Below are 21,514 nucleotides of genomic sequence, written 5' to 3' on the forward strand. Positions count from 1 at the left end.
CAAACGTGATGTAATGTCAAAGTCACATCAACCAGAACGTCATTGGGAGTGCAACTAAAGGCCCACCAAACTCAAACTATAGAGTGCAGAGAGGAGCTGGAGTCAAGTCTTGGGGGATCCCAGCAGGAAAGAGATGCCAGGGCCGGACGCAAACCAGTCAAGTCTGACAGGATGATAGGAAACAGTTCCAGATAGTGATGTGACATTTGAACCGAGGCGTCGGAGCTTGTGTCGAGACAAAAGGGGCGTGCCAGATGAAGCCGCGATGCGAGGCTTATGTTGTTGACATGGAAATCACGTGACTGATGACAAACGAGGCCTTGGTTTGTGTGGACACGTCATCGGTTCGGTCTGAGTGTCTGTTCCTGATAAAGGGGGTTCGAAACTCACACCACCTTGTGGGTGTTGTCAGGAGTAGATGAATCAATTGTAGTAGAGTCAGCGAGAGAGTTAGAGTTAGATAGTTGTGTCGTCATCGATATTGTGTCATATATGTGTTAGGGCTGTATATTATGAAATTATATCAGGTTATATTCGTTATAGTATATTGTTATTATTAATTAAGGTAGTTATGTTATAGTATTGTTATATTAATTAGATAAGATTCTTTGGATTGCTTTGGTTTTTTGGATTTGGACTGGACTGCTTTTTGATTTGGATTGCCCTTTTGGATTTGTTTGCTTTTTGTGACCTCTTCCTTTTTCCTTGTAACGGAGCCAGCAAGAAAGAGGAAATCCTCCCGTCTGGGAGTTTTTTGAAATGGTTGGTCACAATAAGGTATGTGTATTATTTTTGTTTTACTGTCCTGATCTTATATTTCATGTCTATTCGTTTATGTTTCTAGGTGCAATGCTCGCTGTGCCTAAAGGAGCTGACATACAACAGTAACACCTCCTCCGTGCTCAGGCGTTATCGAGCACTGCACGAGCACGCACAGACTACTAACAATCTTTATCAGTCAAATCAAATCAATATTTATCCGAAGTGAATCTCACAAGATCTTTGGATCCACTAGTGTGTTGGGCTCAACATAAACATCTGTATCCTCATTTATACCAGCTGGCACTGACATTCCTCTGTTCCATGCGAAAGGATCTTTTCCAAGGCTGGAGAGGTTCTGTCCAAAAGGAGGAATCGTCTAAGCCCCAACACACTTGAAAAAATAATTTTCCTCAATAAAAAGAATGTTTGATCCTTGTGTGCAGTTTGTTCCTCTAAATCCATAGTCCAATAAGCACAACACTGCACTAAATCTAGTAACAGTTTAATGCACAAAACACACCAGAAACAATTCTTAACCTTTCCCACCGCACACTTTTCTGTTGCAATTTGCGTCATTACACTCCTTCCACCATAAGAACTACACTCAACACAGTCTCGCTTTTGTTGTTCCCACTGTCACTATCCAAACAATTTATGAATAATGAATGGACTGTGTGTGACAGTTGTCTCTGCACAAGTAAATTCAGACAGACAGAGAAACATATTTTATTTTATACCCAGGCAATGGACAAATAATGTCTGCTCAGGTCATTGATTCAGTATGTTTTTATTGGTCTGCTCTTTCTTTGCACAGTAGCTAGGTGTCACTAGTGAGCAATAATGAATGAAGCTTCGAGTAATGAACCTTTTGGTGAAGCAATGGGCTGCGAGGTCTCAGTGGTTCAGGAAGCCTCATTTTGCCATCACTAGTTCCAGACAAAACACACACACACACACACACACACACACACACACACACACACACACACACACACACACACACACACACACACACACACACACACACACACGGAGCCTAAGACAACATAACATGGCAGGACTAGGCAAATAAGACAAGCCAGTCACCAGCAAGGCATTAAACAACTTACAACAGTCTGACAAAAGACAGAGCACGAGAGGAACTAAAATAGAGGAGAGCTAATGAGGAAAGAGTGGCTACAGGTGTGACAGAACACAGAGTATTAAGGATAACGAGTGGGAGGGAGAACAACACTGACAGCAGAACACATGAGCTGCCAAAACAAAACCCATGTGTTCAGAGACTAGGCACACAGACAACAAGACAAAAACACAGCAACATAGACCTAAGTCATGACACAAATGATCCCGAAAAATGCTATCAGGCTGTAATATATAGATGATATTAGGTATTATTCAAAGAGTGCAACTGGGCAAACAGGATATAGTCTTTAAGTTCATAAGTTTAACCTAGGAATGTCCAGGAGATTCTCAAAAGTCAACTTATTTATCCATAACAGCTCTCATGTGATTTCAGAAACCAGTGGGTGAAGACATAAACCAATGTTGATAACAGTTTTGTACAAATTGTTTTCAGGATTCTTTGATGAGTAGAAAGTCCAAAAGTCTTTTGTAACATTTGTAACATATTTACAAATTGATTCATTCTGAATGAAAGTATACATTTCTTTAATTTCTTTCCACCCCAAAAAAGAAATACAAAATAAAAATTCTTACTTACCCCAAACTTTTGAACGGTAGTGTATAATATTACAAATTAGATCTTTTTCAGATAAATGTTGTTCTTTTGAACTTTCTATTAATCACAGAATCCTGAAAGAAAAAAATGTTTTCAACATTGATAATATTTAGAAATGTTTCTTGGTCACCAAATCGGCATATTAGAATGATTTCTAAAGATCATGTGACACTGAAGACTGGAGTAATGATGCTGAAAATTGTTTAATATCTTATTATTATTATTTTAAATTGTAATAATACATCATGATATTACTGTTTTTACTCTATTTGGGTCAAATCAATGCAGGGATGGTGAACAGAAATGACTTTTGAACAGTAGTGTATGTCCAACAGAATAATTCTAGCATTATTTACAAATGCAGTATTTATTATCTTCCCTAATGACAACTGGATGATTGAAACTTTGTGATAATAATGTTTGTTCCAAAAGGCTTGTTTAAATACAAGAAGCTAGTTTATTAGATATTAGAAATATAAATAGTGACAAGCCTGGCTGTCAGTCTGTGTGTCAACGATTTTAGTGCAGTTTTCATAGTTACGTCCATTAGGATGAAATGTGTTTAATGCCGTTTAAGGTGGAAAAAAAAACCACATTATTTTCCACATACTGTACATGATTGTTTCTCCTGAAAAACAAGATGCGCTCTGATTGGCCAGCTATCCAGTGCGTTGTGATTGGCCAAATGCCTCAAGCGTGTGACAGTAATGTCAAGTCAGGTCACCTTTATTTATATAGCGCTTTAAACAAAATACATTGTGTCAAAGCAACTGAACAACATTCATTTGGAAAACAGTGTGTCAATAATGCAAAATGATAGTTAAAGGCAGTTCATCATTGAATTCAGTGATGTCATCTCTGTTCAGTTGAAATAGTGTCTGTGCATTTATTTGCAATCAAGTCAATGATATATCACTGTAGATGAAGTGACCCCAACTAAGCAAGCCAGAGGCGACGGTGGCAAGGAACCGAAACTCCATCGGTGACAGAATGGAGAAAAAACCTTGGGAGAAACCAGGCTCAGTCGGGGGTCCAGTTCCCTTACCCCTTACCATATTGTGTTGTGTCCTGGTGCAACGAGACAAAAACAATAAAACCCATTACATACAAGGCATTTGTTGCATCCAGTGGGGATATATTTACTGATTATAATGACTTATACTGTGTTTTACACGTTGCGTTGCATATCTCACTGCGTAAACATAAAAGCATGCCTGCATTTGTGATCGGAGAAACGACAAACAACAAGTGCTACGTTACTCTACACTGCTCAAAACTTGCGTTTGAATAATCAGTGGCAAATTCTTTCAATATGAAAACATACCTGTGAGTCAGGACAGCCGGCAGTGTAGGCAAGTCCTCCGTAAAATGCGCTGCACACATCTGAATATTTGGGTTGAACTGTTCTGGAACAGTGTTCGTAAACTTACCACTGATTTCTAGTTGTGTCCTCTTTTGGAAGACCAAACAAAGCAGTTTTGAACAAAAGCAGCAGCGGAAATACTACAGCGAGAATCAAAGTTACACCTTCTTTCTTTGCATGAACATTTGGGCGGTGTTATGCAAGTAGGATGGGTAAGGCATGGGTAAGGTGGGTAAGGTGTAGGGTTGGTGTAGGGCCATAGAATATACAGTTTGTACAGTATTAAAACCATTACACCTATGGGATGTCCCCACTTTTCACCAAAACAAACATTTGTGTGTGTGTGTGTGAGCGACTACAGTGAATGAGAAGTAGCCTGCTGCTGTGTCTGTATGTGTGCAGTGAATGGCCAGAGCTGTGTTGCTGTGCCTGTGTTGTACAGTTCGTACGGTAACTGAGGAACATCAAGAGCAGTCTGTCCGGCCCCGCTGCCTGACAGCCACAGCGAAATTCAACGATTCACCCGATGGCGTTTGAGAAACAAAGAGCAGTTTCTCTCGTAAGCGGTTTGACTGGCGGCAGCGATTCCAAGCCGTGCATTACTGATCCGAAAATGAAGTTTAGCTCCAGCTTTCGTCATTCTCCAGCCACATCCGATGCATTTCTTCTGTCGCTTCCCCAGATCGGCCGAGCCGATGCAGCACTTCCCTGTGATGCGGTAAGAGCAGCCGCAGCCTGTGTGTGTCTCTCTCTGTTTACTTACTGCTTTATGAGGACATCAATTCGCTGTTATTTATTAAGACGACACTTAAAGTGTCATTTGTCAAGGAAACATCAGCGGTTACATAATAGCATGTAAAAAAAATAAATAAATGTTGTTTATGGCAGATACATAAGTTACTACTGTAAACGGGATAGGCTAGACCAGATCATTCAGTAGGCTATATCATTCGGGCGACCTAAAACCTATAATTTATCATTAGTAACAGTGGTTTAAGTTAACGTGTCCATCACATACGCGTTTTATAAATAAACTCAAATAATTCTTAATTGGTAAAAATACATATTACTTTAATTATTTCAGTAGCCTACATTTAAATAGGCCTATATATAAAATATTACATATTAAATATTAGCGTAGGCCTACTTTATTTTTTTATATTTATATATATATATTTTTATTTTTAAGTAGCATATTTTAATAATATCTAATAATTATAACCTAAAAATAACACATAATCAAATTAATTTTGTACATAATAATAAAAAAACCCTAAACTAAATAAATACAATTGTTTAAGTGACCACCCTTTGGAAGTTTGACCTTACTATCTTTACTAGCAAATAGTCCTATCGTAAATCATTAGGTAATACTGTGGTAGCTACTTCATAACATATCCATTGAAAGGCGTAGCGATTCAGATGCTCTTTGAGGGAGAAGGACAGTTTTCATCGGTCACCGGACAGAGTTTAAGAAGATGCTCATTCATTATACGCTTTTACGCATTTATGTTGCGATTATTGGAATAAGGCGGCATTAATAACAGGGGCTCATGGTACAGTAGTAGAGGAGTAAATTCCGTTTCCTTGGAAACCAAAGACTGTGTCGCTATACCAGCCACCTCCATTTTCAAGATACGAGGTAATAATACACCAGTATCTGTTATATAACTTCATATTATTTGTATGTATTTGAATACTTCTTAATGTAGTCTATCTTCGACGATTCGACGTAATCTAGAGCTTGTGCCTGCACTATTTTACGGTGATTGTGACAGAAGGCATTAAAGCTGAAGAATAATGCGCTCGTGATCGAATCATTATTTCAGTCACGTGAGCGTGTACCATTGTAACTTGATAACTTTAATGACGAGATGATTAACTGTTTTAATAACTCTGAGCGATGGACTAATGCATCCATACTGATTATATAGCTAGCCTACATTTACATTTACATTTAGTTATTTACTTTATCCAAAGCCACTTACGAATGGGGATGATAGTAGCAATCAAAACTAACAATATAAGTGCAAATGCAAATGACATGTCTCTGTTAGTATATATGTCGGTTAGGTATACACACACACACACACACACACACAAAGAAAAACAAGTATCTAGAAAAAAAAAAAATAGAAAGCTAGAGTTGGGGGTGCTGCTGGGATTGGGCAGGTCATTCCACCAGGAGGGAACATTTAATGAAAAAGTTAAAAAGTCTCTTTGAGATGCTACAATAATGCGTCGTTTGCTGGTTCAAGCTTCTAGAGGGCACATAAGTCTGAAGTAATGAATTTAGGTGAAGGGGTGCAGAGCCAGAGGTTTTGCAGGCGAAGATTAATGCCTTGAATCTTATAAGAGCAGCTGGTAGCCAGTGCAAAGTGATAAACAAACGTGTGACGTGCATTCTATTCAGCTCATTAGAGATTAATACTTATTTATTGTAGAGGTTGGATAGAAGTGGCTGGAAGTCCTGCCGAGAGAGCATTGCAATAGTCCAGTCTGGACAGAACAAGAGCTTGAACAAGGAGTTGTGCAGCTTGTTCTGAAAGAAAGGGCTGATCTTATATTTTTTACCATGATTTACTGAAGACACCCTCTAGGCCTTTGTCATTCAGTTGAACAATACTTTCATATACTAAAATATATTTCGAACAAGAATCATTAGATGACATTAAAAGACTCAATTTAAGGACTTAATTAAGGATCACAGTGAACATTTTTCATTTACATTTTAAATCTATACCAATCTTCGCCACTATCCTTCAAACCAATAGGTTTTACCCATTTATCAGCAATAATTTTTTAATCATTTAAAATATGATCAAATTTAATATATACACTTTAATTTATATATTTTATGTAAATACTACTACTATGACTGCTAAATATTATTATTATTATTATTATTATTATTATTATAATTACTGATTGGTTTATAAAAGGGGTGTCAAACTCAGTTCCTGGAGGGCCATGGTCTTTCAGAGTTTAGATTGAATCCTAATTAAACACACCTGATCAAACTAATCAAGTCCTTCAGGCTTATTTGAAAACTGGATTGTGTGTGTACTGGAGCAGGACTGGAACTAAACTCAGCAGGGCTCTGGTCCTCCAGGAATCCAGTTTGACACCCCTGGTTTAGTAGAACAAGAATGTGAGTAAATGATGGCCTCATTTTCATTTTTGGATGGACTATCCTTTAGTATTCTACTTTGAGTATAGTACTCAGCCATCTAATGTGTGAAATATAAGGTTATTTTGTTATCCAACATCAGAGTCCAATAGCCCCGCCCCCTTCAGTGGGTAATTACTAGTGTTCAACATTCCACAATACAGTTTTTTTGTTTAATTATGCATTTAAAGTGCACTTTTATACTTTTTCTTTTTCTTTTCTTTTTTACATTTGAACACACTACATATACTAATTATACTAAAAACTAAACAGAATAGTGCATAAGTATACATTTGGGATGCACCCTAGTTTAGGATGAATTTAGTGGGACAAAAACAACAACGGCAACATCTCATCCCAGCTGAAATTTATCATAAGCATCTTGTCTTCTGTTTTTGTGTTCACCCAGCTGGTAACCCCGTCAGCTTGTTACCTCTTTAAAACCTCTGTGATGGTGATGCTGCTAACAGCTTAGAGCCTAATTAAATATCACTCACTTGTAGTTTACCTTAAAATGAAACTTCTGTCATCATTTACTCATCATATATCATTCTAAACTATTTTTTTTTCTTCACAACTCATTTATTTTAGTTGCACAGAAGTTAATAATTTAGTACACAACTGAAATGAAGCCCACTCAAGGGAGCAGTGTACCTTACCAAGAGCTTTCAGTGCACTCAAACACACAGGCAGCTAACTTTAAAAGGCTCTGAAGCCTCATTAGTTGCCTCTGGCAACAATACAGAGACAGTAGGGCTGTAGTTCCTTTATTGATTTCATATGTTGCCAATGTGATTGCGCAACATGCTAAATCAGGTCGGTTTGAAACTCCACAATTAAAGAGATCACTTTTAGTGGGGTGAACGGAGGAAGTAAAGAAATTAAAATAACTGAGAGTTTGCTTATGGAAGTCATTAGATTGATTTTTTTTTTTTATGTGACAGGTTCTTACAAAATGTAATTTTTGTATTCCTGGTTTGGTTGATTTTGGGGAAAAAAAATATGCCATTTTATTATATAAAAAAATCAAATATATATTTATAAAATAAATATTTATATTTAAACGTTATGACATTTATTTCTTAAAAATTTCAAAGCATGACATTTTTAAGAAAATTAACATTTTGAATTTACACATTTTTTAAATTGAATCAGTATAAAAATGTAATTGCATCCATGAATTACTTTTTTTTTTTTTTTATTAGATTGACTGACAAAAAGGACCAAAGGAAAATAAAAAATAATATTCACGTCACTGAGCTGCTTATCAATGATACAATAATCAACCAATATTCACATATCTACTGTATGTCTTTGTGTCTTTTAATAGTTTCTTGGCAATCTTTTTTTTTCTATTCATACATTTTTCTAAATGTTATTTTAAAAAATATATTATTTAGCTTAAAATATTTTAACATTATATTTAATTATTATTTGTGTGTGTGTATAAGGCATCATTTTATGGATTCTGACATGGATTATGAGAGGCCAAATGTCGAGACTATCAAGTGTGTGGTGGTTGGAGACAACGCTGTTGGAAAGACCCGGCTTATCTGTGCCCGGGCCTGTAATGCGACGCTAACACAGTACCAGCTACTTGCCACACATGTGCCCACTGTCTGGGCAATAGATCAGTACAGAGTCTGCCAGGAGGTGAGGAAAGCCTGCTGTCATATTGTTATTCATAAAAAAAGTATATGAAACACGTGATGGATGCCACTTTCTACAAAATCCCTGATTTATAATCTGATAAAATGTTAAAAAATATATGTTATATGCAGTTTCTTGGGTAAATCTCCATGCATGTGATATGTTATGTCTCTCCGGCCAGGTTCTAGAAAGGTCCAGAGATGTGGTGGATGATGTCAGCGTGTCCTTGCGTCTCTGGGACACTTTTGGTGACCATCACAAGGATCGCAGATTTGCGTATGGCAGGTGAATTTGGATTACCTCTATTATCCACTCTATATATATATTTATTTATTAAGTCTTTAATTTATGTACTCTTATGGTGAAGAAAAAGTACACACTTTTGAGTGTGTAGTAGAAGAGTAGGCAAGTTTTGGGATATACTGTCTCATCAAACAATTGCATACAATTATAAATATATATGTTTACCACGCTAAATGTTGATGAGTAGTAACTCAATCCTTATTATCAAAACCTCTCTACTTAACTATCGGTCGCACACCACCACCATGTTTAATTCCTCTTCATTTTGAATGTGGTCCTTTTCTCCATATACTTTCTAAATTTTGTTTTTGAAGTACGGAGCCCCACAGATGGCATGCAGGAAAAAAGTAGGCTAAATAATGCGCGCGATTTACAAATAGAGAGAACAAATTAGTAAATTGTGCCCACGATTTAGCAAATCGAGTGAACAAAATGGTAATCATGTGCACGTTTTAGTACATGGAGAGAACAAATTAGTAAATTGTTCGCACCATTTTTTTTTTTTTTCTTGAATGTCACGTGCGGTGCTCTATAGTGAAAGTATCTACACTCCTAGTAGTAATGAAAAACATGATGATTAGTAAATACTGGACAAAACAAGTTATGTGGAATATATATATATATATATATATATATATATAGAATTAAGTTTTTTTGTTGTTGTTTTTTTAGCTTTTTACAACAGTACCTTCATTAACATACTATTTTTTTTTTCTGCAAACATGTCAAATTCCACAGAACTGTATCAGATTAAACTTTGCTCACACTGATAAGCTAAAATTGTGCCGAGGTCAAAGGTGACCCTAAAATGGTTACCAAGCAAAACTGTTTTAACCAGTTAATGAGTTGTGTCTGGTTTCTTAACAGGTCTGATGTGGTGGTGTTGTGTTTCTCCATTGCAAACCCGAACTCACTCCACCATGTGAGGACAATGTGGTACCCTGAAATCAAGCATTTCTGTCCCAGAGCTCCTGTTATCCTTGTGGGCTGCCAGCTAGACTTGCGGTATGCTGACCTGGAGGCAGTGAACAGAGCTCGACGCCCACTGGCCAGGTAAATACCCACAGCAAACGCAACTATTGGAAGTCATTAATGCTAGAAATGCAACAGTTGTATGTTGCAAACCAGTGTTTCCCAATACTGTTCCTTGAGGAACTCCAACGGTACACATCCTGGATGTTTCCCTTATCTGACTCATATTTTTCAGGTCCTGGAGTCTGTGCTATTTAGCTAATAAGTAGATTCAGTTGGGTTTGATTAGAAGGAGATTGAATATAGATGTAGACCGATTGTTGTATAACATCAAAGTACCGTGAGAGCTATTGAGAGCAGATGGCTCCTTATGCTTTCTAATCACTTTAGTGGTACTTTGATGTCATACGGCGATTGGTCTGCACACACAGTCCAAAACACCTAATGTGTTGGGGTGCCTTAAGGATCTGGGTTGGGAATTATATTATTAAATTGTGATTATATACTTACCCTCATGTTGTACCCTCAACTTTTGCATTGTATCTTTACATGTCATAAAAATAACACATGAATATGATTTTTCGAGCAGTGGAGGAGGATTTTCAGGGATTATTGACTAATATTATAGACTGTTCCTCATGAAACTAATATTATATAACTTATGTGGTGCATGAGAATGAGTAAGGAATAATTATTTTGCTATTTTAACAGTGCTATCTTGTAATATTTGAAGCATGCCAACACCTATGCCAGGGGTGTCCAATCCTGCGCCTGTATGGAGGGCCACTGTTTGGAGTTACTTTTGATCAAATGAATCAGTGTAACTGAGTTATCATAATATCACCGCCACAATGAGAAATGACATGAACACCAGTTGACTGAGTAAAGACAGCTGTCCATTGCTGTTTTCATGCAGATAAGTGTAGATTAACCTCGAGTGAGCCGAGAAGAAAGCATTTATGATAGCCAAATTCTCTTGAGACATATGCTTCCTTTAATTTTTCTTGAGGGAGAGTTTAAAAACAGAAAACACAAAGCGCTGTAAGAAACGGTGCTTAGCACACCGTTATCTTCTTGTCTGTGTTTGCACGCATTCTTATTTCTTAACAGAAATAACTCAGACTGAGGAGCCTACTTTCACCCGAGCATCTGGATGTTATTGTTTTTATCAACAATAATATGTGAAACAATATAAAACGTATGCGTATTTGGCACAGTCTGTTTTATTTTTATATAATTATATGTATATATGTATGTTTGCACAGGTTGTCAACTAAAATAAAAACTTTAGATATAACATAACGTTGTTATAGAACATTTGTTGTGAGCAATGCCTACTCGGTAGACAGACAGATAATTAGGATTCTGAAATTGCATTTCTATCTCAGAATGAGCAGGCTGCATTGTTTAGCTTTTGGATGCAAAAATGAGAAACTTACAGACAGGTTTTATTGAAGCTTGTTGTAGTTAAACTCTGCAAGATGTTGACCTTTCAGGAGCAGGAATTGACACCCCTGGCCTATGCCACTTTACTTTCTTTGCATGGTAAAGAGTAAGTATTTTGGTTTTCCACAAAAGAAAGCAATCAATGCAGGTTTGTAATGACATGAGGGTGAGTAAATGATGACTGAATTGTTATTTTTGGGAAAGCTGATTCTTTAGTGTCATGCTGTTTTTTGTTTGTTTTTGTTTCAGACCCATTAAATCCAATGAGATATTGGCGCCAGAGAAAGGCCACGAGGTGGCTAAAGATCTAGGTGTCCCTTATTATGAGACCAGCATAGTTGCTCAGTTCGGTGTTAAGGACGTTTTCGACAATGCTATCCGTGCAGCCCTCATTTCTCGTCGTCATCTGCAGTTCTGGAAGTCGCATTTACGAAATGTTCAAAGGCCACTTCTCCAAGCCCCCTTCCTTCCCCCTAAGCCCCCTCCACCCATTATCACCGTTCCCGCCCCTCCCAGTAACATAGAAGAGCACCCTAGCCGCCTGTTGGAGGACCCACTCTGCGCCGACGTCATCTTAGTCCTCCAGGAACACCAGAGGATCTTCGCTCACCGCATCTACCTTGCCACATCTTCCTCCAAGTTCTACGACCTCTTCTTGACTGAACCTCGGGTTCCTGAGGAGACCGGACAGGAGAGAGAACGACTCCGAGGGCCACCGCTTTCTGGCCGCGATTTGTTGATGCGCGCAGCTAGTTTTGACGTTTGTGAAACTAGCGACGATGGAGATAGAGCAAACTTGCGTGCCTGTACCAGTGATGGAACTCTAAAGGGTGATGGTCGCGGTCGTCTGCTCCCTGCCTTGAGTCGTGCTTTTATTAGCATCCAAGAAGAAATGGTGGATGACCCCATCACCATCAACCTTAGAAAAATGACTGTTGTGCACATGGACCCTTCAATGCAGCCCGGTCCATTTCGATCTGTGTTGCGGTACCTGTATACAGGTAAACTAGATGAGCGGGAGAAGGAGCTAATGCAGGTTGCCCACATTGCAGAGCTGCTGGAAGTGTTTGACCTGCGTATGATGGTGGCTAACATCCTGAACGACGAGGCCTTCATGAATCAGGAGATCACCAAGGCATTTTACGTGAGACGCACCAATCGAGTGAAAGAATGTTTGACCAAAGGGACCTTCTCTGGTGAGAGGCATGTGAACTGTATGTTTGGCTGGTACTGTAGTTATTAGGGATGGGCCAGCATGATAGTCAAGTCAACCACAAAACAACTAGTTGATTAATGAGGTGGACTAGGGGTTTTATCTAGTTTTCCATGACCACTTTTACATGAAATTACTGTTTTTAAGAGTACATTTCAGGACTGTTGAACAAATGGAGTTGCTCTGAAATTGGTGAAAAGCTTAGAGGCCATTATTTCAACCAAACAGCTATTCAGAATATCAAAACAAAATGTTGCCATTCAAAATGTTACATAAAAAAAAGAATGGAAAATTGGAGTAAAAATTTAAAGCAATGCCACACAGAAATTTCATAATCATTTTTAAATGACCTTAATACAAACATATTGTTGAAGCAAGGTTTTGAATTAAGTCATTGAAAATGACAGTTTGAAGTGATTTATCAAAAAAAGAATCAAATACTCTAGGAAACCTAATTGTGCATGAAAATTTCACATTATTCAAGATGCAGCAAAATGATCACAAATATATAATGAGTATTCAATATGATTCGTCTGATCGAATCACACTTGGAGTGGTGTTAGTAGAACTGGAAGGGTTATATTGGTGCCGTGACCCTTGTGGAAGTGAAGTTTAGTTTACGGGGTAAATGTAACGGAGGTAAACTTGTAAGAGCTGTGTGAATAAACCTCACTCCATTGGCATCCAGAGTTGCACTAGCAACTGAAGCTAGGAGCTTAAGTCTTTACCTTCCTTATTAGCATGCCCACCTCCCAATCCTGAGATGTTGGTTTGAACCCCACTTGGAATGGTACGAATTGAACTTATTTGTTGTATTTCTGTCAGTTACACCTAACACCTAGTTGTGACTAGCATTCAGACAACTGATGGAACTCATTTTGCTGTGCTTTTGCCCTTTTGCCCTTTTTCCTGTAAATGTCCCTATTTGTCACCACAACCTTTCTGTGTTGTGTAGAATAATGTCCGCTGTATTCTGAAAAGCAGACTTCTGCGTTTTGGGTATTTGCACATGCTGGGTGTACAGAGTACATCCTAGCGGAAGGTCGCCCAGCATTATTCATAACCAAAGCAAATTTTTCTCAAATGTGAGATGCTCTCAAGCAGAATGTCCCTTCAAGCTATTTTCCTCCTACTTCAGCTCAAATATTCACCCTCAGAGAAGAAAACAAGCCCCCATATTTTGGCAGCTGGATTTCAGTTTCATAATCAGTGCTCTTCTGGTAGTGAGAACCAGTGCGGATGTATGGTGTTTTTCAGCACTCTCAGGGTTTGGAGGACATCAAGCTGTCTTACAATGCTGACCGAGCTTTTCCCTCTCCAAACATAAACACTGAGCATTTCTATTTATTTATCCTTCACTCTAGCAATGCGATTGAGCTTTAGTGGAATGGAATATTGAGGGTGTCATAAAGTGGCTTTAAGTTGTCAAGATGATATTGTCTGAATTTAAGATTGCGTCATGTCCACATAACAAAAGTGGTAGTTGCCCTTGTGTCAGTTTCAGATCTAACAAGGGTGTATTTTAGTGAACTTCAGTAAAATATTATAGTAAATACTGTCAACTTCATTTCAGTGTCGGAATCACGATGTATGCTGGTTTACCAGAGAGTGAAAAATGTTTATGTGAGATTGATATATCATTATAACAGAGATTTGAAAAGCTAAACGTTTGTCTGTTCTTTAATGCAGATGTGGTGTTCAGATTGGATGATGGCACCATTATGGCCCATAAACCACTGCTCATCTCAAGCTGTGATTGGATGGCAGCCATGTTTGGTGGCCCATTTGTGGAGAGCTGTACAAAAGAGGTACAGTGCACTCACATGTCATCTAAACCATTGGGAACACTGAGCTTTTAAAGATTATTTTTGTGTTGTATATTTTAATGGTAACACTGTGTACAATTTCATTGTTTGTCATAAATCTATGGCGTTAGTTTTGTGCCTCAATCCTGAGCGAGTAATTGTACATTTTGAACACAGAGAACTATATTTTGCAAGCATATTACATTATATTTTGAACATTATATTAGTAATGACCGCTTTAGGGGTCATTACTGCACCTTAATATGGATAATAGCAAACAAGCAAATACATTTATTGAGCACAGAATCATTTTTTTCTTTGCTCAAGCAAATTTTTTTTTTTTTTTGCGATTGTTAATTTGTCTTCAAAATATAATGTAATGTGCTTGCAAAATATAGTTCTCTGTCCTCAAAACGTACAATTACTCAGGATAGAGGCACAAAAATAATGCCATATAAATCCAGGTTCCCATCAAAAACTATAGTAATTAATATGTATTGAAAATTGGAAAGAAGGCAAGGAGGCAAATCACTTAGTGGGCAATTTAATTTTGTAGTATCTGGAGCAAGAAGTGATGATGGGACATTTAAGTGATGTTGAACTAAAACAACTCATCTCACATAAAATAAACAATTGTATTTTTTTAATAAAATAAAATGAACCCTTAAACTTATTTTATTTGAGCTGTACCTTGATACTGAAATGACACTAAAATAACTAAAACCCAAATAAGACTTAATAAAAATTAAACGGACAAAACCAAAAAATACATTAAAAACATCAAAATGAAAATATTAAGTAAAAATATGAAAAACTATAATAGTATCTCAGTAATACTGAAACAAAACGTGTTGGACAATCTATTGACTTTTTTTTTTTTTTTTCTAATTAACTTTTTTTGAGAGACAAGCAGAATATTCCTCTTAACATCTGGATTGATGTAGTTTCAACCCTTCGTTTCTAATGCTGCATATAGTAATCCAAAATAATAATTAAGCTTACCAAGTATGAGAAATCAATAAATTAAATTAGTATTCCCAACATAAATGGGGCCCAAATATCTGTGGCATTGATCATGTTGTGGTCAGATGGTTTTGCTTCCATTGGATCGTGTAAGAATGTAAACATGAGGGTTTTATACAAACTTGATACTTAAACATTTAAAAGATGGAGTGCTAATGAAATCCTTTTGGACTCCCATTGTACAGTATGTCAAAATGTTGACATAAATTATCTACAGAATTCTCAAAGTTGGACTTTAATAATGAACAAAGCTGATTCTAATTATACTGCTCTTGCATGGTAGTGTAAAACTGAGTCCGCATTCCCCGTTTTGAGATTGTTGCTGTGTTTTTTCAGGTGCCGTTTCCAAACACTACGCGGAGCTGCATGCGTGCTGTGCTGGAGTATCTCTATACTGGCTGCTTCTGCTCTCGCTCAGATCTGGATGCCATGGAACTCATTGTGCTTGCAAACCGTCTTTGTCTGCCTCACCTGGTAGCGCTGACAGGTACACAAATAAACCTGCACACACATTGTTTTTGAGATGATGATGCACATAACAGCCTGATCTCCGCAGGCAACCAAATCCTGTGTAAATTTAGACCTTTATCTAGCGCTGAAGAGTGAGACAGTGACTAAACACTGAAGAGTGAGACAGTGACTATAACACTGCGTCCTTTTGTACTGAAATATAATGCAAGTCTCTTCAGACTGCAAATTACAGAGATTCCTTTCATGGAAATAGACTGGCTTTTCTCAATGGCCTACCTGTAACATACATGCATGTACATTTGCCATACAATATCAGAAGTCTTTCAAAAAAGTGACTGCATTCAAGGTATTGTAAAATTTTTATATAGGTTTAGCAGATCTCGTTCAAAATTGAGTTTTTTTTTTTTTTTTTTTCAGATTATGAGAAATAAAATAAAGCCTGTGGTAAACATAACTTGATGATACTTTGACATTTTGTTGTACAGCGTTTACTGCACACACTCAATTTTAAAGCTGTTTTGTTTCTTTTTTTGAACTTGATAAGACAGTTTGGGATGTCAGTTTGTGCAATTTATGTTGTAGAACAAAACATCACATTTTGACAAGTTATGTTTACCACAGGCTTAACTCTGTGATTCTGACGTCATACCACTCTTTAGCTTACATGTTTGTGACAGTTGTGTTTTAGGACTTTTTTTGGTACATTGCAAAGAGAAAATACAGTTGACTGATGGTGTTGACTGATGCATTTGCACATGGTTTGTCTTTAAACATTAAAACACCAGACACACAAGCAAATAAAATATTAAATATTTAATTTTCACAACATGGGGTGTTTCTCTAATGTTAAAAAATGGAACATTTTTGTAAAATGTTAACGAGTCATTTATTAACAATGGATGCAAACATATTCAGTTGTTGTTATGAGTGTTGTGTGTCTGTCCTAGAGCTGTACACTGTGAAGGTACTGACCGAAGCTGCCATGATGGGAGCTGATATAGATGGAGATGTTCTGCTCTATCTGGACATGGCCCAGGTAAACGTACCATTGACAGACAGAATGAGAATGCACCCATGTCAAATTAAATCCTATCCTCTTTGCAATTTTATATACATATATTAGTGGTGGGCATAGATTTTTATTTTTTTATCTAGATTAATCTAGATTAAAATGGCTCATTCGAATTCTGCCAATGGCATTCAGAATATGTGTGTTACCCAAATAAAATTGACGAACAGTAAGTCTTTGAGAAAGGGTTTATCAATCTAGATGGTGCATTAGAAAATAAATCTCCTGTTTCCAAAATGCATCACAAAGTGCTTGAAATTCCACATCGCACAAGGTGCAAACAACATTACGCCTGTTTCACACCAATGTTTATGTTTTTTTCAAGTTTGTAGCTGTCAAGGTACAGAAACCAAATAATTAAATGTAAAATAGCACTGGATAGTCTTCAATGTAAAAATGAAATATACAATCAAACCTACATTTATTCAGACAAACATGTCTCACATTATTACAGTTTTGCTATATTTATCAAAAATTATACCTGGTGTTTGAATAATTTTTGGTTTGACTGTTAAAACTAAAAAGTAATTCAGTCAAGAGCAGTGAGTGATTTTCTTTTTCCTTTTCTTGGATTAACATTACAGCAGCCAGTCGCTAAATTAGGCGCGGTCACTTTAAGAGACGATGAACGCATCCAGTATAATTCACATCCCATTATTTTCCTCAACTGTTTACTTTCACTTAAGAAATAACTGACAGTTTTTTCGAGCATAATTTCGAAGGTTGATATTTTGACATATTTTGTATGTATTTGTCGGCACAAGAGCAAAACTAAGCAAATTCGATGTTCAAGTGTTTTGAGACGCATTTCTCTTCGCAGAGAGCTCGGTTCAGTGTCGCTGTCCATGATACGCGTCTCTCTCTCTCCGCGTGCGAACCGAACACAGTGTGCGAGTAACCAGTTACTCTGTTCAGCTTTTCCGCGTCTTGTTTTTGGATGTTTTAATGTTTAAATCGACAAGCGGTAAGGCATAAAAATGTGAAAAAGATCAGCTTTTGTGACGATGCGCAGCAGTGGCCCGTCAACTGTCCTGAGCATCTTTTTAGGCTGTCCTCAGCCAGTCGGTGATATAAAATATCGAGGTGAAAGTCATCATACCCAACTTTGAGAATATTAACGGCGATATTTTTTGTTTCGCCCGATAAGAGTCTCGCATTAACGCAGCATGTTAAAGCTGACAACGAACAAAGCTATCTTTCACTTGACCAGTGTGTGCCTGCTATGCTTTTTTAAGCATTTCACCCCCCTTTAAAAAAATAAATAAAAATCACATGCCAGTATCACTGCACAGGACTATGGTGAGCATGCATAGGTAAACTAGCTAAAAAAGCCAAACTAGACTGTTATTATTGACCTCAATAGACCCATCTGCTACAAGCAACAAAAGAAAATAATTAAAATTGTTAATTTATAAGTTACGGCAGGCCACTTCTTTTCAACCTCCCACTATGTTATACACCGCGGGTGTGGTAAATATTTACCATCACGGTGTTTAATAGTGCTCTGTGTGTGCTCCCGTCACATCACACTTAGCAGTATTAACGTCATCGTATTTACTTCCGCATTGCAAAATAAAGTGGATACTGTCAATAAGTTTATCCAGTCCTGCGGATATATAAAGTTTGGTACAACTACTGTCACACATCGACAGAACTTAAGTAATACGGGATTCATGACATCTAACACTGAGTGCACAAAGTCAGCAGGTTTGCTCTGATTCTGTGTAACTTGCAAATGCGGACTGAAACAGGAGAAAACATCTGTAGCTTCTGTATGAGATAACATACATTCAACCAGACACATTTCAAAATATAACAAAGGGGTTTATTTTGCATCAGTGTCTGGCTTAATGAATGGCAAGAGAGAGACGGTTTAAAAATGTGATATTTGATAATAATAATAATAAAAAAAATGAACTAACTTACCCTAACCTTAACCCTAACCCTAAGAACTAAAAGGTGAATTGACAGTGTGTAAGTAGACAATGTAACATGAATAAAGAATCTAAGTTTTAGAAGTGATTAAGAACCAAATAGACTAGTTGTTTCAGGGTCCAGGAGGGGAAGCATCTCAAAATGTCTGATTTCTCTATGGTGTTTTCATCTGTGTGCTTGTTCCCATTAGTTCCACTGTGCTCATCAGCTGACGGACTGGTGCCTCCATCACATCTGCACCAACTACAACAGAGTCTGTCGCAAATTCCCTCGGGACATGAAGGCCAAATCTACAGGTAATTTGATTTGCCGTCAGATCAGTAAAACTCTTCAAAATTAATGTTGAAACATGACAGTCCATAAAACTGATTAACTTGATTATTATTATTATTATTATTATTATATTTTTGTCACTCTTGAAAAAAAACGAATTTTAACCTAATAGTTATCTCAGTTTTGAAATGATTTCTGCATTAAGCTAGTGTCATGGTCTCATTCTGTCCCACAGGAAACCTGGAGCACTTTGAGAAACATCGCTGGCCTCCGGTGTGGTATCTGAAGGAAGAAGATCACTATCAGCGGGCGCGCAAGGAGCGGGAGAAGGAAGATTACCTGTACCAAAAGCGTCAGTGTAAACGCAAGTGGCTCTTCTGGAATCTACCCTCTTCTCCTTCCTCCAATTCTCCGTCTTCTCCTGGTTCCTCTGCAGTCATCTGATTGGCTCTCAGGATGCACGGCCCACCAAACCACCCTAAATGTGGGATATAAACACAACACAAGGAATGATAGCCTTTTTCAACTCTATAAGATTACCTGTTCACACTTTCTGTTAAGCAAAATGCTCAAGCCCTGCTTTTAGCTGCTGAAGAACAAGCAAAAATGAAACCGGATGGAGAACATAATTAAAGGAAACACACGGCTTTGACTTAAAGCACATTGTTGAGTCTTTCTGCTTTACTGGTTGGATATTTCATCAAATCACATCAGCTTTGACGCTCTCCTGTGACATCACTTCCTGCGGTGGTAGACTGCTGCTCAATTTCAAGGCAATCTTCACTCAGCATCGGTTCCCCAAACATAACAATATCTTCATCTGTATAGAAAAATCCATGGCAGGACTGCACATATTCCTAACTAGAAATGTTAATAAGTGCTATTCAGCTCTAGAGGATGAGAACACAGGGACGTTTTAGAGCAACCAGCAAACATGAATTCCTCATTGTTTTGGTAATCTACAATCAAACCATTTTAACAGACCGACATTCTCAACACTCAAATGGTGTCCAGCGTTCAGCATCCAAAGGTATTATTAATGTGGCATTTAAAGGGCCGCGTGTGGACGTGACTCCACAGAACTGGATCAGTCCGTAGCCATGTTGCAGGTTCAGTGTGAGTTAAGCTCCATTGATAACATCGGACATAATGCTGATTAACACAGTAAATGATAATTGTTGGTACTTTCAGGTATTTACAATGGAAATAGACAGAGCCAGGAAATAAACATTAAAAATGCACACTGTATGAAAAAAGTACATGACTTAAAGTTGCAGTGAAGTAGCAACAGATATTTTCTTCTGTATTGAGACACATATCTGAGTGAAATGGATTATAAAAGTAGAGCAGGGACTTGGTTCTGGGCATTGGCTATTAATTGGATGGAGGCAAATATTCATGATGATGTTGCAGCAGTAAATCTTACAATATGAGATACAAGATAGATAGATAGATAGATAGATAGATAGATAGATAGATAGATAGATAGATAGATAGATAGATAGATAGATAGATAGATAGATAGACAGAATTTTTACATACACTACAATTCCAAACCAGAAGCTCATCCATCTAGAAAAGTTAAATCATCACAAGAATAATTATCTATGAATTGCTCATACAAGTTCTTCAATAATGAACTTTAGATTTCTTCACATTTGCACCACCCGCCCCAAAGAAATTTATTTTTTGAATCAGCAAGGATGCATTCAATTGATCAAAATTGACAGTAAAGTACATTTATAATGTTCCTAAAGATTTCTGTTTTAAATAAACGCTGTTCATTTGAACTTCCATAAAATAAATGTAAAAAACAGTTTCCAAAAAATAATAAGCTGTACAAAAGTTATTAACGCTTATATAGTTATAAACTAAAATGTTTCTCGAGCAGCAAGTCAGCATATAAGAAAAATTTCTGAAGGATCATGTGACGTTGAAGACTGGAGTCATGATGCTGAAAATACAACTTTGAATCACAGGAATAAATTACATTTTTACAAATATATTTACAGAATACAGTTATTTAACATTTTAATATTTCAGTTTTTTCTTTATCAAATAAATGCAGCCTTGTTGGCAAAAATACAACTAAACAAGCCCAAACATCTGAACAGTAGTGTATTTTCTGTGCTGTTCAGTATTATGCCTGTCAATACAGCTTAACTTGTATTGAACCCACTGTGTCTCTTTATACATGATTAGAGCACTTTGCTCTTCATCAGTGTGCATGTTGAATGTTACTTGTGCACAACAACAAAAAAATAAGTACTTTGAGACTCTCTGTTTTTCCTGCACACGGTGTATATTTTTGGCTATATGTTC

General features: G+C 37.2%; 1 protein-coding gene across 2 annotated transcripts; it reads left to right on the forward strand.

Moving 5' to 3' along the window:
• The first annotated feature begins 4,014 nt into the window (after positions 1–4,014).
• On the forward strand, positions 4,015–21,192 carry LOC113039682 (rho-related BTB domain-containing protein 2). Of its 2 annotated transcripts, none has more exons than XM_026197695.1 (10): positions 4,015–4,581; positions 8,484–8,685; positions 8,864–8,967; positions 9,853–10,038; positions 11,653–12,599; positions 14,306–14,424; positions 15,781–15,931; positions 16,863–16,951; positions 19,110–19,215; positions 19,428–21,192. In XM_026197695.1, the coding sequence occupies exons 1-10, from the start codon at positions 4,520–4,522 to the stop codon at positions 19,634–19,636; spliced, it is 2,175 nt and encodes a 724-aa protein (XP_026053480.1). In that variant the 5' UTR covers positions 4,015–4,519; the 3' UTR covers positions 19,637–21,192. The 2 variants fall into 2 exon arrangements, with proteins under 2 accessions (XP_026053480.1, XP_026053481.1); XM_026197696.1 differs by lacking the exon at positions 4,015–4,581 and adding an exon at positions 5,250–5,505 and having other exon boundaries at positions 19,428–19,636.
• Positions 21,193–21,514: the final 322 nt, after the last annotated feature.

The sequence above is a fragment of the Carassius auratus genome, chromosome 22, assembly GCF_003368295.1.
Source record: "Carassius auratus strain Wakin chromosome 22, ASM336829v1, whole genome shotgun sequence".
NCBI lineage: Eukaryota > Metazoa > Chordata > Actinopteri > Cypriniformes > Cyprinidae > Carassius > Carassius auratus.

Bases quoted from the DNA above. Each gene is read 5' to 3' on its own strand.
- LOC113039682 (XM_026197695.1), top strand. From the start codon at position 4,520: ATGCATTTCTTCTGTCGCTTCCCCAGATCGGCCGAGCCGATGCAGCAC. The intron at 8,968-9,852 runs GTGAATTTGGAT...GTTTCTTAACAG, and splicing joins CGCAGATTTGCGTATGGCAG to GTCTGATGTGGTGGTGTTGT. The intron at 15,932-16,862 runs GTACACAAATAA...TGTCTGTCCTAG, and splicing joins TCACCTGGTAGCGCTGACAG to AGCTGTACACTGTGAAGGTA.